Below are 18658 nucleotides of genomic sequence, written 5' to 3'. Positions count from 1 at the left end.
GATTCTCGACAACAATGTTAGTAAGCGTATTTCTGAAAATTTTGAAGTTAATTCTTCAAAACCGCAAGGAAATGTAGACGGAAAACTAAACAATGTTACTATTGTCATAAAAAAAATCATACTATGTTATTTAAAATATGTATTTATCCTCCTTTGGATGAAACAGAAAAATAAAAATATCTACCTATTACCTAATTTACAATAAGAAATTTGACTTAAAATTTGACTTATTATCTCTATCATTATTTATCATATGTTTAAAAAATATCTTCTAAAACTCACAATATTTAATACCTACAAATATTTTTAAATTTTTAAAATAAAATCTAATTAAATTAATATATATATATATATATATAATATGATGTAAATTTAATATAAATTAAATTTTAATTTTAATTAAATTTAATCTAATAAAAATATAAGTTAAATTTTAATTTTATTTGTTCCAGTAATTAATATTTGTATATATAAATAATTGGATATCTACATCATATTTATAAATAGATATTAAATTATTCATTATTCATTACTCACGAATATTCATTTAAAGTATTAACTTTTCATCTATAGTGAATTTTATTTGCCCATACTAGACATAAATATTTTGTCATTCGAACTACAATTCAAACCTCAACATCCAATTATTTACAATTGTCACCTCTAAAAATACTATTCTCACCCTTAATCTTAAATACAAATATCCTCCTCTACCTAAATTTAAAACTCACATACTTCGGTCTCATACATACCTTAAATATAATATTAAATAAATCGAAGCTTAAATATAACTTAAATTTAATTATCGTTTTTGTTTCACCACACTTATAATTGACAGATCATTTAAATGACGGTATAGAGAAGAGAGAAAAGGAGTGGTTAGTTTGTGGCCACGATGCAAGAGATACAGCTCATTCACAGTATTTCTTTGTATGTTTTAGGGTTGTCAATGTTAATTTATTTGAGGTGTTATGAAGGCACATGCATGACTACGACAAACCATGCAAGGTTATTTATTGAAAGGCAATGATATATTGAATGTGGTTCGCACAACAAAAACCCAAACTATGTGACCACTCACTTTGACTTTCATGCTTTTGTGTGTTGAAAATGGTGCTTCCTCTCTCAATAGGGTTTCTTTGCAATAGGGTTTTCTTCTTCTTACAAATGAAGCTTTTGTTTTTCTTAACTCTTTCATAAGGATACCATGCATTGTAAATCAGGTTAGATTTCACATTTTACGAGACTCAAATAATTGACAAGAGTTTACTTAATACAACCATTTAAAAATTTATATACTTTTTTTTATACAAATGACAAGTAATTTCATGCAAAACTATACTTTTTATTAGTTTTAACAAACAAACAAAAATAAAAACAATGTATCTTATCTTCTATTCAATTTATTCTTGTCTTGAAAAATAAAATAGTTACTTATATGTATTTTATGTATAATAATGTCACCACTATGAAAGAATATTCACATATAAGAATATTTCACGGTGAGATACGTCTCCAAAAAATATACTAATTGTTATTTTTTACATTGTTGCAAAATAAACTCTTTACATGTTTTTATTCTTCAATAATATGCTAATTTGTATTTTTTTTATTTGTAAGTTTTGACGTGTATTTCTTATTTTAGAAACAATAAATATTTTAAGTCTATTATCAAAGTTATTACACATTAATATGTTATAGACAAAAATTCATTTAACATGAATTTATAAATCTAAAAAATAAAATAGAAACAGCTAAGATAAAATATAATTAAAAAATATACATCATATATTTATTTTAGATAAAAACTGAAAATGACAGAAAAACATTCAATCTATTTATTAAGAAGGGAATTGATGCTTAACTTAACCTTACAAAATTGACTTGTAAAGTAAAGTTTGCACATATTTATATATTATAAATTAGTCTAGTTGATATGAAACTTCTAACACATTCTTTTGTGTCAAAGTATATATACATTTTAAGCGTGAAATTGAACATTAGTGAATGATTCTGTATAGAGGTCCAATAGCGAGTAAAACAATAGATTTAATAAACAACAAACTTCACTAAGATAGATTTTAACGCATAATTAACTTTGATAAGATGTTAAGAAGTGAATTTTAAATCTAACTCTATCTTAGTAAATTGACTTGTAAAGTTTAAATAATAAAGCTAACAAATAACAAACTTCTCTAGTATATACTTTAAATTATGACTTTGATAATATGTCAAGAAATAAACTTTAAGTTTAACTCAACAAAATTGATATACTTATATACTATAAATTGATATTATTTCTGATTAATATGATACTTCTAACATACATTCTCACTCCGAAATCTCAAATATAAATTAAAAACTAATAAATAATTTAATAACATATAAAATAATATATCCAATGAATAAAAAATTTCACTCAAATAATCTTGTAATTTTAATATCATATTAAAAAATAGACATTAAACGTACCTCAATCTTACAAATATAAATAATATAAAACATTTATTATATATATAACTTTTGAAAAGAATTCCAGAGCCTTCTAATATGATCCGTAACCATCGTGTATCTAAACAATGATCAGGCCAGGGACACTATAATAATTGTCTTTAATAGTGACGTATGTAAGAAGGTGTACATACTAGACATTATACTCACTCACGTAAATAACAAGTTTAGCATATATGCAATTTATTATATTATATTATACTATATTATATTATATTATATTATATTATGAAACTTTGGATTTATATTTCTTTAAATTATATATATATATATATATATATATATATATATATATATATATATATATAGTATCACATTATTCTTTAAATTGAATTTAATAAAAAAATTATAATAGTAAAACAACAATCATATTAGTCTAAATTAAAGTAGAAAAAAGAAACTGATTAAAATTATAATATTCAGATATATTTATTAACTTAACTCTCAGTAATAACAAAATTGAAGGTCTTCGTTAATGCTTTTAAGAGACTTATTTAATTCTTAATAAATTCAATTATAGTGGTTGGACATCAATTAATAATATAAAAAATTTGAGTATATAAACAACGAAAAATATAATCTCGAAATCAATTTTGTAAAATCAACTTGAATTAAACCCAAGTTTAAATTCGTAGAATTATATAAGTAGGACTTTGGTGACACTATAGAAACTCTAATATTCACTATTATCCCTTCATGTAAACATGGGCATGAAAAATCTAAAGATTATAACAAGATTCTAAGTACCCACCAAATGTTCCCCGTGTAACAGTGCTAAATAGGTTTTATTATATTATAAAAAAAAACTAAATAACAAAGTTTCTCCCTATTATTAAAAAAATAAAAAAGTGAGAGAACAATAAATACACTTGAATAACAAAAATAAGAAAAGAAATAAAAATCCAAAGTTTCATATTAGATTAACACATGAGCTCTTTTAAAATTAAACCATTAAACAAAGTATTTATGGTTTTAATGTGTAATTTTTATATGAAGTTATTGAAATGTATTTGTCAAAGTATTAAATTTAAAATGAAAAAAAAAATATAAATTGAAGAAGATTATAAAAGATCCTTTATGAAGATGTTATCCTAGTGAAGATGAATGGTGGAGGAAAAAGTGAATGTTTAGGCAAAAGAGATGAAGATAGAAAGAATTAAGAGAGAATTGACTAAGAGTTGTCAAATTAAAGTTAATGCTTACCAACTCTGACATTATTATTGTCAAATTTGTTTAAGTTTGATCGACGGTGCTTCTTCAGACAAGCTGTGTGGTCTACAACACTCTCTCCACAATTCATCATTCATCATATATAGTACTTCCCTTAGACTAATCAAATTATTTTAATGGATATAACTAACACCAAAAACTATTTTCAGGATCAATTAAATGATCAAGGACCAATACATCATGTCTACTATTTATAAAACTTTAACTCCTAGTTAGTTAATTAGGATTATAATCAATTCTTGTTGAAAATTTCATACATTAGTAAAATTTATTGTTTGTTGAATTTATTATATTACTTTTATCAAAAAATTTACTATTTATTAGATTTATAGTATTATTTGTTATCAAATTATTATTATTGTGTCTAATTCCATTATATAAATATATATGTTTCGATAAAAGAAAAATATGTTGGAAATTCAATACCAACTAAAATAAAATTATATATAAATAGATAACAAGGTTTTGTAGAGTTAAATTATGCTTAAAGTTTACTTTTTAATATGTTATCAGAGTGACATTAGAATTTATCTAAACAATATTTGTTGTTTGTTGGACATATTGTTCCACCCTTATCGAACCACCAATTAATGTTTAGTCTCATGCTCTCTATATGCATATACCTCAACGTAAATGGACTATATTGAAAGTCTCACATAAATGTTAAAAGTAAGACAAATTTAAAATATATAAAAGAGTGCAAATCTCGTTTTACAATTCAGTCGTCTTATAGGATTGAATTATGTTTAAAATTCTTTTTTAACAACAACTTTATCTAATTAGGTTTAAAATTCAATTTTTAATATATATATATATATATATATATATATATATTATTTTTCTCAAGCTGTATTTATTTTACATCAAACCAACAGAATATCAATATAATACACTAACTTCAAATATCCAAATATACCCTAAACTTTCTAACCTCTGGAATAAAATAACTGTTTTTTTTTTTTATAAATTGAGTTTGAAGTTGGCAATTAAATGTTCGCCTTATAGGAAAAGGCAGCAGTTGCATTCTGACATATGTAAGAGATACGGAAAATGGGATAATGAGCTTTGAAGATATTATTATGTAGTCATCATGGAATCTGTGACCTTCAAATTTATGGTTCTGAACTTCCTTAAAATCCCAAAAATATGGCAGCCACATCATTGTATTCAACTATATCTTACAAAACTTCAATTCTTCAAATAACTCCTTTAAAATCACTACTATCCCATTTGAATTATATAAGTAAATGATCATAATACATGTTTATTTTCTTAAAAAAAATTACTATCATATACTAAACGAAATGTGACATTTATAATACATGTTTATATCATGAATTCGATTATGAAATTTTTTAATAAAAAATGAATGTGCTAAAGCTAATACTATCATATACTAAACGAAATGTGACATTTATAATACATGTTTATATCATGAATTCGATTATGAAATTTTTTAATAAAAAATGAATGTGCTAAAGCTAATACTATCATATACTAAACGAAATGTGACATTTATAAAAGAATATTAATGTAACTGTTTTTGCACCATCGAGCTGTAGAACTATTTTTCCAATAGAAAAATTAAAGCAAGTTATTTCCAGTGCTTTTTCATTATTAGAATTCTATAAGTTTAAAATAATAATATAAAAAGATTATTCTTGTAAAAGCTCAATTAATTACAAGTTGTATCACTGAAGAATAAAGAAGTACTACAATGGGCCGGATCAGAATATGTGGCCCAATGTAGTGCCGCTCATATTATCTGATGGAGGCTTATGCCTCAAATTTTAGGGGTTCCTCGTCCTTCATTCCTTTTTTCTTTATGCACCCTCATAAAATCTATAATCCCCAAACTACACCTCATTATAATTACAACAAAATACCTTGTAACTCTTTTTTTCAAATATTTTTCAGATTAAGTGTTTAGAAAGATATTTCAAAAAAATGTCTTAAGAAATACTTACTATTAGAATAAAGGGCAGAATTGTAAAAAACCACACTCATACAATTACTTTCCCTTATTAAAAGAAATACGTGCACGTGCTAGTGAGAGAATTCAAATGCAGAGAGAGAAGTAGAGATTCAGAGAGAGAAATGAAGCACGCGATGCTCTGCTAGGGTTTCGACCCTCTTCCTCAGACCACCTACCACCACACACGATGGAGCACCACCACACGCAGATTCAACCGGTCAAAAGCATACAAAGGCACTCAGGTAAACTGTATAACTCTCAAATTTTATTATTTTCAAATGAGTGATACAATGTATATTTATACACAAAACACACACTGTAACAGAAAACAACTCTGTTTTGTTTATTTTTAACACTCCTCCTAAACAAAACGGTAAAGAGAACATGATTTTGAAGAAAAACAAGATTTTCCACCCTTTTCACAGATTGATCGGTGAAAGCTCCAATTATTTCACTTCTAATATGCTTTCTAAGTTTTAGAAAGCGTTCCCCTTTCAATGCTTTGGTGAGTATGTCCGCAATCTGGTCTTCAAATCTACAGTATACCACCTCTAGCTTCCTTTTGCTGACTTGCTCTCTGATAAAATGAAATCGTGTCTCAATGTGTTTGTTCCTACCATGTGATGTAGGATGCTTAGTCAAGTCAATGGCTGACTTGTTGTCAACAAGCAGTCTGAACCTTCCCTCTTCCTTCAATCTTCAGCTCCTTCATCAGTGAGTCAAGCCAGGTTGCCTGACAAGTGGCTTCACATGCCGCAATGTACTCTGCTTTCACATGAAGACAGAGTTACAACTGGTTCCTTCGTAGAGCTCCAGGAAATAGGTGCCCCATCAAAGTAGAACACATACCCTACTGTACTCTTCTTATCACCCTTGTCTCCACACCAATCCGAGTCTGAGTAACCAGTCACTCTTACCTCTCCTCCTGATCCATGTTTAGGCAGCGAAAATTCCATACTCGATGGTACCTTTTAGATACCTTAGAATCCTTTTGACAGCATTCAGATGAGAAACTCTGGGATTCTGCATGAATCTGTTGACCAAACCCACATTGTAGCTAATATCAGACCTCGTATTGCACAAGTATCTTAGGCTCCAAACCATTCTTCTATACTCAGTAAGATCAACAGCTTCTTCCTCAGGATCTTTCTCAAGTTTTATGCCAACCTCTGCTGGGGTAATAGCAGAGTTGCATTGAAGCATGTTAAACCTAGTTAACATGTCCAGAACGTATCTAGACTGATGCATCAACATACCCATATCAGTTGTAGTGAACTCAATCCCAAGAAAGTAACTAAGTTGACCCAAGTCACTCATTTTAAACTCCTATAGCATTTGGGCCTTGAAGTTGGTAATTCTCTCATCACTGCTCCCTGTAACCAGCATATCATCCACATACAGGCACACAATCACCATATCTTCTCTAGTCATTCTCCTCATAACACCTAAACATACACTCCATGTTCAGAAACACATTTTTCAAAACCAATGCTGCTCATGAACCCATCTATCTTCTGGTTCCAAGCCCTTAGAGCCTGCTTGAGCCCATATAAGGCCTTCTTCAACTTGTATACCTTGTCAATGTGCCTCTTGACTTCAAAACCTTGAGGTTGGACAACATAAACTTCCTCTTCCAGATCTCCATTCAAAAAGGCAGACTTTACATCTAATTGATGTAAAGCCCAGTTGTTCTGTACAGCAACTGAAACCACCAACCTCACTGTCTTCATTCTGGTCACAGGTGCAAACACCTCTCCATAATCAATTCCAGCTTGCTGCAAAAACCCTTTAGCCACCAACCTGGCCTTGTATCTTGTCACAACCCCTTGAGGATTTATTTTGGACTTGTAAATCCATTTTAGTGTTATAGGGTCTCTTGTTAGGAGGTAATTATGTCAGCTCCCAGGTCTGGTTCTTCACAATTGACCCAATTTCTTCCTAAATAGCCTTGTTCCATCTCTCATCCTTCACTGCCTACTCAAAATTAACTGGTTCAACTTCTGCTATTAAGGCAAAGTGAACAAAATTACCTTCTAATGAGATAGTTGATCATATGCTAGGTCATAGTATCTCAAATGAGTTGGCAATTGAGTAACCCTGAGAAGACCTCCTAACACTCTCCTCCGTCTTGCATTGCCTCTGATTCTACTGCAGGTTCACTTTCCAACTCAATGATTGGTTTTTCTTTTTCTTTCACTTCTCACTGCCACTCTCCAATTTCATCAATCTTCACATCCCTGCTGACTGAAGCAGTACCTGTTACAGGGTCATATAACTTGTATCCTCCTATAACTATGATACCCAATCAGAATTAATGGAATTCCTCTATCATCCAGCTTTTTTCTCAACTATTCTGGAACATGTTTATAGCATAGGGACCCAAACACTTTCAGATGCTTCACATTTGGCTTCACTCCTGACCAAGCCTCCTTTGGTGTGACATCATTAAGTCTCTTTGTTGGAGACAAATTTAATACATAGGTGACTGTCATCACAGCCTCACCCCATAAGAAACTAGGCAGCCCCTTACTCTTCAACATGCACCTTACTATGTTTAGAATTGTTCTATTTTTCCTCTCTGCTGTCCCATTGTGTTGAGGCGTGTAGGAAGGAGTAACTCCATGAACAATTCCTTCTTTTTCACAATATTCCCTGAAATCAGTGCAGATATATTCTCCTCCTTCATCTGTTCTCAGTATCTTCAATTTCTTTTCACTCTGCCTTTCCACCATATTCTTGAATTGCTGAAAATGTTGCAGCACCTCCCCTTTTCTCTTCAAGAGATAAACCCAACATTTTCTAGGTCTAATCATCTAAAAATAGAGGAAAATACCTACTGCCACCAGGTGTTTCTACTTGCATAGGGCCACAAACATCTGAATATACCACTTCTATTTTCTCTACATATTTCTAGGGTAAAAACCTTTGAAAACTGCCACGGGTCTACTTGAATTGAACACATTCTCTGCAAACAGTTCTTGGAATGTCCACCTTTGATAAGCCAGTCACCAATTTCTTCCGACTTAACATTGATAGATCCTTGAAATTTAGATGCCCAAATCTGAGATGCTACAGCCACTCATCTTCCTCTTCTGCTGCAAGTAAAACAATGATGGTTTACTGCCACCATCACCAATTTAAATGTTCTGTTCTGTGACAGTTCAGCCTGTATCACCGCTTTTCCTTCTTGATTGAATATGCTAAGGCAATTGTTTTCCATCTTCATCACATAGCCCTTCTAAAGTAATTGTCCAAGACTAAGTAAATTAGTCTTTAACCCATGTACATACAGTACCTCTTCAATGACCACTTCTCTGTCATCTTCACCCCTCAATGCTACTCTGCCAAAACATTCTGCCTCCAAACTACTGTTGTCGGCAAATTTGATCTTTCTATTCTTTACTCTCTGCACTCTCACAAACCAATCTTTTCTCCCGGTCATGTGAGTTGAACAGCCAGAGTCAAGGTACCAAACAGTGCTTTCTGGTTGTTTCTCATCATCATAGGCCATCAAAACCACTTCCTCTGAATCTGATTCTTCTTGGACCAGATTAGCCCTCTTAGGTTTATTTTTGGCCTCCTCACCTTTCCAGCACTCCTTTGCATAGTGACCCAGTTTCTGGCAGTTATAGCATTTTACTTTTTTCTTATCAAACTTTCATTCTCCATCAGCATTCTTTGATTTCTTTTCTTTTCCAGATTCAGTGGACTCTTCCCCTTGCTGGTCCAGAGAATATTTTCCTTTCTTACCTCCTTTTTCACCTTTCTTGAAGCCCTTTTTACCTCTCCACTGTGATCTGGCCTGCAGGGCCTGTTCTTGGCATTGCCTGCGTTCATTGAGGCATAACTCATGAGCCTCCAGTGAATGCAGTAGCTCCTCACTGTCAATATCCTCTTTTCTCCGAGTTTCTTCAATGGCCGTCACCACATAGTCAAATATGAGGGTTAGGGTTCTCAGAACTTTATCTACAATGTATTCATCTGTCACCTTTTCACCACAAGCTCTCATTTTGTTTACTAACTCCTGCACCTTATCAAAATACTCAGCCACGGTTTCATTCTCCTTCATGATCAGAGTTTCAAACTTCCTCCTTAGAGCTTGCAGTTTCACCTTTGCATTTTTGTCTCCATCACCGTAGGTTTTCATCAACATGCCCCAAATCTCCTTTGCAGTGGCTGCATTAGAGATTTTGTTGAAAATCTTTTGACTTACACATTGATACATTAAGAATCTGGCCTTGCTATCCAATTTCTCAGCATCTTGTGTTCTTTCTTCTGTTCTTGGGTTGCCTTTTCACTCAACACAAGCACTCCATCTTCAATGATTTCCAACACATCCTGAAAACCAAACACAGCCCACATCTTGATCCGCCAATCAGCAAATTGCTTGCCATCAAACATGGGTAGTGACCCCTGAATTCCTCCAATTCCAACCATCCTTTCTTGCAACACTCTTTCTAAATCTTTGATCTATACACAGTCAAAGAACCCTTCTTTTCTACACTTCTGGATACACTCACCTCCAGAACACAATACCCACTTCACGCACACCCTAGGAAAACAACCTATGCTCTAATACCATATTAGAATAAAGGGCAGAATTGTAAAAAACCACACTCAGACAATTACTTTCCCTTATTAAAAGAAATATGTGCACTGTGCTAGTGAGAGAATTCAAAATGCAGAGAGAGAAGTAGAAATTCAGAGAGAGAATGAAGCACGCGATGCTCTGCTAGGGTTTCGACCCTCTTCCTCAGACCACCACCACCACACACGACGGAGCACCACCACACGCAGATTCAATCGATTAAAAGCTTACAAAAGCACTCAGATAAACTGCATAACTCTCAAAATTTATTATTTTCAAATGAGTGATACAATGTATATTTATACACAAAACACACTGTAACAGAAAACAACTCTGTTTTGTGTATTTTTAACACTTACTTGGGGAACTATAAAAGAATACATTTCAAATTAGGTATTCTTGAAATTTAGGATTAGGAAATATATTTTGAAATACTAAATCTGAAAAGTACTTTTATATTTTAGATTAGATATTTCGTAAAGTATATCAATATTTATCAAAATAGTTATTTCAGAAAAATATTTTTATATATTGTCTGTTTCAGAAAATATATTTTGAATTTAAAAATACTTTTTAAAACACCCAGGATATAAAATTACTTATTTTTAATTAATGTTTTGAAAGGAATTTCTAATTCGTATATAACTATGGAATTACTCAATATTAAAATCATATTAGGTATTTCAAAAGGCATTTTTAGATTTGGAATTATTTTAAAAAGATCAATTTTAGAATATACAAATATTTTTTGTAATTAAATGTTCTAAACATTTCGGATTCTTGATTATATTTTGGAATATGTCAATGTTTATTCGACGGTGTAATTTAGAATATATTATTGGATTTGTAAACACATTTCAAATTACACAATTCAAAATATAAACAAACTTATAGATTTGAACATCATTTTTAACTCAAACTTTAGACAATTAATTTGAGTCATTTTACTTCTATACTAATTATTTTTCTTATTTTTATTCGATGTGAAAATTTTAATACATCTTCAACTATAAACCAAATATGTCTATTAGATTATGTTTCTAGACTTGAAAAGTACCTATCGAATTACAAATCCAAAATATATTATATAATTTAAAATATATTTTCAAATCTAAAAATTTCCATCTTCTGAATGATAAAGTGTTGGAATATGGTACAGGAAGTAACAGCTGGGAATAGTGGAAACTCAATGTGAGGGGAAATGGTTAATGGTTTAAATCTAATTTACCGAAGGGTATTTGAAGGATTAAAAGTTTTATTGGGTGCAAATAGATAAAAAGGAGGTACATAAAAAATGGCGGAATTTAGAAATAACCCAAACAAAAACAAAGGTGGATCTAAGTCAAAGACATGCATATTCGTCCTTTTCGCTGTAATTGATTGTTCTTAACTTATTTACCTGTCTTAATTTTGCTTTTAAGAAATTCATGTGAACCACATTATTTAATTGTAGAAAGTATAAACATACTGAGATGTTGATAGAGTACCTATTTAGATCACAACCTGAAAATTTTTTAATTATTACCATTAATTTGTATGATAGTTTGTTAATTGATTATAAAATGTGAATTTCACTCTCAATACTTTTATATAAAATGTTATTTTTTACCAATAAATTTGTTAAATTATAACTTTCATCTATTACCTTCATTATTTATGGATGATATTAATACATAGTTTACTAGGAATGTATAATTAAGTAGTTACATCTTCAAACATATTATAGCAACAAAACAAAATATTCAACAGTAGAATTACTCATAATTATTTAACAAAATGTTATGTAATGAATAAGAGAGATATTTTTTACTCATAATTATGGTTGATTAGTCTCTCCATCATAATGATAAATAAATATTAAAATTAGGGTAATAATCACTAATTAGGTTTTGAAGATCTCTAAGTAAAACCAATGAAACAAACAGTTTTGTTTTCTTCTTAAAAGGGCTATATATGAAGCAAATTGAACAGATAATATAGATTAATGAAAAATATAATATACTTGGGAATAATTCTTTCGTAGTCAAAATTTATAATAATATTAAATTTTGTGTGTGCAAGAATATACCATGAATAAAAAAAGTGAGCCATATGACAAAAGGCAAAACAACATTGATTATGTATGGGAACTTCCTAAAATGGAAAATTCTTAAGTATAGATACTTCCAAACAAAAATTGTTAACCACAAAATGACATGTGCATGATAAAAAAATATATAGACAATTAAAAAATCATAATCGATACCATGGAAGTAAATGATTCGTTCTAATATTGAATTGGAGTTCCACATAAAAATTAGTATAAATGTATTAACAGTCTTAGATGGTTGCAGCCAAATTACTTAAAAAAAGAATAAGGGACTAGATATCTCTATTTTGAAAATAAGTGGCACCAAAATTGAAAAAACAAAATTTGAGTACAAAGCTTGTATATATTAGTGAAATATTTATTTAATTTGAAATGTGTTTCTAATCATATACTTTTATTTTGTCTTTGTTTTTTTAATTTCTATACAATCGAGTATCATTATTTTTTACCTTATATGATATCAATTATTTTTATTTATAGAAAAAATATAAAGTGACAAAAAATCCATAAATTTATATTAGGGAATGGAACATTGATAGCTTGTCTTAATATTTTGTTTTTCAATTTCTTTAACCATTCAAGGTAAAACTTTTATTGTAGATTTGCATGGCCTCCAATTAGTGGGTTTGACACAATATTTGGAATCAATGGTTAAAGAGTTCAATCTAATTTTAATTAGGAGTAGTAAAACAGGTTAGTTTAACTGTTTTGGTTTGTTTCATTTTTGTTTGTCAAAAATAAATTGAATTCGGTTGGTCCTCTAAAAAAATTTGATTATAAGTTGTAACTTGTCCTATCACCTTTTTTCTTTTTCTTAATTTTTTATTTTTAAAATATTTAAGTTTTTAATTGGTTAATTAATATTTTCATTGAATAAATTAAAATAATTATTATATTTACATTAAATTACTTTACTTTATTAATCATTAGAATTTAATTTGTAAGGGATAGTGATTTAAATTATAATAATATTATATATTTTTTTATAAAAGCATAATATATAAAATTTAATCTTTTTAATTATTTTTATTTTTAAATAAAAAAACAAAATAAAACATATTAACGGCTTATCAACTATGATTCTTCTCTCTCTAATATCTTACCATCTTAAGAAATGAATTTTAATTCTACCTCAACCTACAAAATTGGATTATAAGATAAGGTTTCACTCACTTATATACAATAAATTGACTTTATCTTTAGTCGATATGGAACTTCCAACATACTCCCTCACGGTATATACATTTCGAGTATGAAACTAGACATTAATGGGTAATCTGATATCAGTCCCCACAGCGAGTCAAACAATATACCCAACAAACAATATTGTCACTGATACTATATTAATATGTTAAATTATAACTGTTTCGTATATCACTTTTATTAGTATGTTGACCGACGAAACACAACTCATTTTCACATCTTAAATTTTGAAAGACTAAAAACTTTTACTATGAAAATTATTCAAAATAAAACCTAGTAAAATTATTAATTCATAAATATTAATAATTCAAATTATAATATTATTATACATTTATATCATTCAAATAATGTAATATAGGAATTTAATTTTTTAAATTATTTTTTATTTTAATTTTATTATTATTCTCAACTTGTTAATAAAAAATGGTTTAAGACACAAATTACTTTTAGGTTTTATCATCATTATCTCATTTAAAATTCAAAATCTTAATACTATGCTAGCGTTCTAATAAAAAAAATTCTAATAGCAACAAGGCATTAAATTATAACTTAATATTTTGTTATCTTTCTAGAAACTTTTGATTCCCCAAGTATTTCAATCAAACGGCTAAACCGGCCATGAGTGAAACAACTTAGTGTAAGAGTTGGTAGGTGGTATTTGATATTATTGGTAAGTCTTTATAATATGACGATGATGATGGGCAAAGATACTTCATGTCCACCATCACATTCCATCAACATTTTCACATAAATAATTCATTCAACTTTCACATTAAATAACATTCTTAGATTCCTTCCCACTCACAAACACCTACTTTCCAATTTCCCACTCTGGATCTTAGAAAAGAAAATTAAAAATTAACAATCTTTAAGAGAGGGATTAAAATAAGTATTTTTAATTTCGCAAAAAAAAAAGGTATTTTACAATTATAAAACTTAAAATATTAGTTTTGTATTTAGAACATAAAAAAACTTAAACATATTAAAAAAATTAAAGTAAGAAATACAATAAACAAATAGTGATTAAACCTATTTTATTTCTATATTATTTTTATTATATGGACAATTTTTTTTGTACACTCTCTCCTATTGACCTATGGGAAAAGACAAAAGAATCGGTTTGATAGAAATAAATCAATGAAGTGAAGAAAAATAAAAGAATAAATGTAAGTAGATAAAATAAATAAATAGAAATGTTTGTTTATAGAAAAAAAAAATAGAAAGAAATAAGTGAAGAGTAAATAAAAATGTAATGAATTTCGTGATATTTTCACTCATCATACAACAAAACTATATTTTCACCAATCCCATCTTATTTAGGTATGCAACAATCTCAAACCAAAATCCGATTTTGGAATCTTGAAGTGTGATCACTCGCAATCAGCAGCAATGAAGTTTGGGAAAGAGTTCAAGACCCATTTGGAAGAAACCATCCCTGAGTGGAGGGATAAGTTCCTCTGTTATAAACCATTGAAGAAACTCCTGAATCACCACCTTCCTTCAACCACTACCACCGCCACCACCACCCCCATCAATCTCCCTCTTCATCTTCTCCAACAACCCTCTTCCCCACAACTCCTGCAGGCTTGGTTTGTCAGGATTCTCAATGAAGAGCTTGAAAAGTTCAATGATTTCTATGTGGACAAAGAGGAAGAGTTTGTTATCCGCTTTCAGGTTCTTCCCCCACTTTCTTTTTTCGTTTCATCTTTTGCTCTGTACTTTTATTTTCTTATTCTTATTAGTTTCTGTTAAAATTGATTATTTGTAAATTGGCAGGGCTTTGAATTTCGTTTTTCGATTTTTAATATATAAGAAAATTGCATGGAAATGTAGCTCGTGTGGCCGGAATTGTTGTGGTTGAAAAGTCTAAAACTTTTTTTGTGGGTGAAATCGTGGACTGTTCTCTAAATCCTTGAAATTGTGTTTGCACAGTTGGGTATTTGAGAAAGGTCTGGGTTTGATCAAACCCTAATTTTTATCTGGTATATGTATAGGCATGCTTTTTTATGGGATGTTGGTATACAAAGTGCCCTTTTGTTTAGAAGTCAGAAAGGTTTCATTTTTAAGCTGTTTAATGTAATTGGAACATGTATCTAACTTAGTTACGTTCTTAGACATTATGTAGAAAAAAATACCCTAATCCACTATTTTTAATTTCGATCAAAATGAGAAATTGGTAGTCAGGAAATTGTATTTGCACAATTGGGTATTTAGAAAGGTCTTGGCTTGTTCAATTTTATGATGATACGAAGAAAATTTTACTAAACTATTTTGTAACCTTAAAATTAGTTGGGTTGGTTGGGTTCTGCTGAGAAGCATTCCTAGGGCTGTCTGATACCATGTAGCTTCTTCAAGGTTTTTTTAAGGAATATACAAAATAATATAGTATGACATAACCTTGGTATAATTCAAATTTGTATAATAGTTTTTAGTTGAAAGGGTGAATGGAATCAATACTATCTGTCGGTCTTTTATAATCCCACTATTCAATTGTCTGTCATTTTATAGAATTTATAGATTTTACTAACTTACAAATGGTAGGTAAGCATGTTTCTTCATGGATAGCTTATAATTGAGATATATTATCTTTGTTTTCTCCTCAATGTGTCTTATTTAGCTCCTATGAAGCCATACAAATTATACTGATTTTCTTCAAACAATTTGATTCTCAAGTTTGGATCATTATAATGAAAAATAAAATGACACAAGTAACTCTTACGAATTAACTTGTTCTAATATGTAGCAGATATAAATTTATTTGATTCATACCGTTGTAGCATTATTAATACTAGATACCTCTATGTTATTCCTGCAAGCTGCATGAAGCTTATCATCTAGTGCAAAACTTATCCTAGTTCAACGTGAGATGACATGGAATCTTCCATGGCACAAAACATAACTATATTGACAATGTTTAAGGATGTCTCGAGATAATCCAATGTATGTTTTTCCTACTTTAGAGGATTAATTATCGATATTTCAGTCATGAATTGTGTACTGAATCCAACTGTTACATGGAAAACACATCAATATAAAATATATCGCTTTGTAATACCATTTACTGAAAACAGGCAACTCTGTTTCTTCCCTGATTTTTGCCTGAAACATTGAACAGGAGCTGAAAGAGAGAATCGAGCGTCTTAAAGATAAAAGCAGCCACAGTGAAATGTACACATCTGACTGTGAATTCAGTGAAGAAATGATGGACATCAGAAAGGACTTGGTTACCATCCATGGAGAAATGGTGCTCCTAAAAAACTACAGTTCTTTAAACTTTGCAGGTACATAATCGAAGTAATCTAATATCTATCTTTTCTATAAGTCTACACTTTCCTGTGAAAATGCCATTTCTATAAGGTTTTTTGTTATGGCAAATACATATTACTTGATTCATGTTGTGTGTTTGATGAGGTTTCAATTAGGTACTTGTTCATTCTTAAGACATTAACCTATTATAACTCCCACAGGACTAATTAAAATTTTGAAGAAGTATGATAAAAGAACTGGTGGGTTGTTGCGTCTGCCTTTTACACAATTTGTTCTTCGTCAACCTTTTTTCACCACTGAACCCCTCACAAGACTAGTTCATGAATGTGAGGAAAATCTAGAACTTCTCTTTCCCCTACAAGCAGAAGTAATCCAATCTTCTCCCCCTCCAGAAAATCCGGCTAGACCGCCGGCAGATGGCGCGACAAATGCCTTACCTGAGGCATCCTCAACTCTTGGGGAGGAAACCATGTACATATATCGTAGCACTCTTGCTGCTATGAGAGCCATAAAGGGTCTTCAGAAAGCAAGCTCCACTTCCAATCCATTTTCCTTTTCTTCCCTCTTTAGCAACCAAGATGGTGATGGCACCGGTGCTGTAACAGCTGAAAACTCGGCAGCAAATTCTCCGGCGACCTTGCCGAATGAAGCCAACACTGGCAAAGAGGGAGCCAATTCTGTGTAGGATAAGTTTTCTTTTATGGTTGCTTCTTGTATCTTCTTTTGAATTGCTTTTTCAACCTTGTTAGTTCAAACTAAATTAAATGACATCTTTCTATTCGTATATATAATAAAACATGTTTACTAGTGAGATGCACTTGCTCTGGCATTTTTAACTATTGAGTTACAACAAATTGGATACTAAATAAATTATTATTATTTTTATTAAAATACCTAAAGGAATTTTATTTGTATTTACTTTTTTAAGTTTATGAAATTGAAGTAATAAATTGGTTTTGTAAGAGGGTTGAATAGAGTCATAAGATTCTTTTTTACATACTGAAAGACCATTTAGCACCAAAAAGAAAAAATAGCACAACAAATTATATTGGTTCATCAACAATTTTTTAATTATTTCGAGATAAAGGATTATACAAATCAAAAGTTGATTACAAAACATGTACATAAATCACTTTTCAGATATTTTTCTCAATTTTTTCCTATGTAACTGTTGGCCCATTTAAATATTCTTTAAATTAATTAAACTGTAATTTCAACAGCGTCCACAAAATATTATAACAAGAATAATTTATGCGTTATAAATAACTTTTTACAATTATTTAATTTTCAAATAAATTCAATTGTCATAAATTTATTTTAAATTAACTATTTAAATATGAAAACTAAAATTTTGAAATTAAATATAAAATGCAAATATAAATATGCACCCAGTAACTCACATTTTGTATTGTCACTTGTTGCTATAAATACATAAGGTAGAAGACAAAGAGAATTATCCTCAAAAAAAGACTATAGACTCTCAAATTTAGAAACATTTAATTTTAAGATATTTTTTGTCCTGATTTGCATTATTCATCTTTTTCCTAATCTATTGACTCTGAAATTTTTATTCGTTGTTACTAAGTCATTTTTACCATACTGTAAATTATCAATGATGGAGTCAGTTATATATATCATTGTAAACTAAATGAATATTAAAAGTAAATTTCATTTAATGTTGGCTTAAATGAATGTTAACCCACATGACGAAGAGTTGACATTCACCTTCAAAAACAGATACTACAAAAATTAATGTTTATAATTTTAGTTTATGGTGTGTATCGCAAAAATTTGA

General features: G+C 29.7%; 1 protein-coding gene across 1 annotated transcript; it reads left to right on the top strand.

The window, feature by feature from the left end:
• Window positions 1–14876: 14876 nt before the first annotated feature.
• On the top strand, window positions 14877–17674 carry SPX4 (SPX domain-containing protein 4). Its single transcript, XM_047323107.2, has 3 exons — window positions 14877–15270; window positions 16712–16877; window positions 17064–17674. Exons 1-3 carry the CDS (start codon window positions 14986–14988, stop codon window positions 17546–17548), a joined length of 936 nt encoding a protein of 311 aa, XP_047179063.1. The 5' UTR covers window positions 14877–14985; the 3' UTR covers window positions 17549–17674.
• The last annotated feature ends 984 nt before the right edge of the window (window positions 17675–18658 follow it).

Source organism: Vigna umbellata, chromosome 4 (genome assembly GCF_029865625.1).
Source record: "Vigna umbellata cultivar VRB3 chromosome 4, Vumbellata_1.0, whole genome shotgun sequence".
In the NCBI taxonomy this organism is placed as follows: Eukaryota; Viridiplantae; Streptophyta; class Magnoliopsida; order Fabales; family Fabaceae; genus Vigna; species Vigna umbellata.
This window is presented reverse-complemented; position numbering and strand designations above follow the sequence as displayed.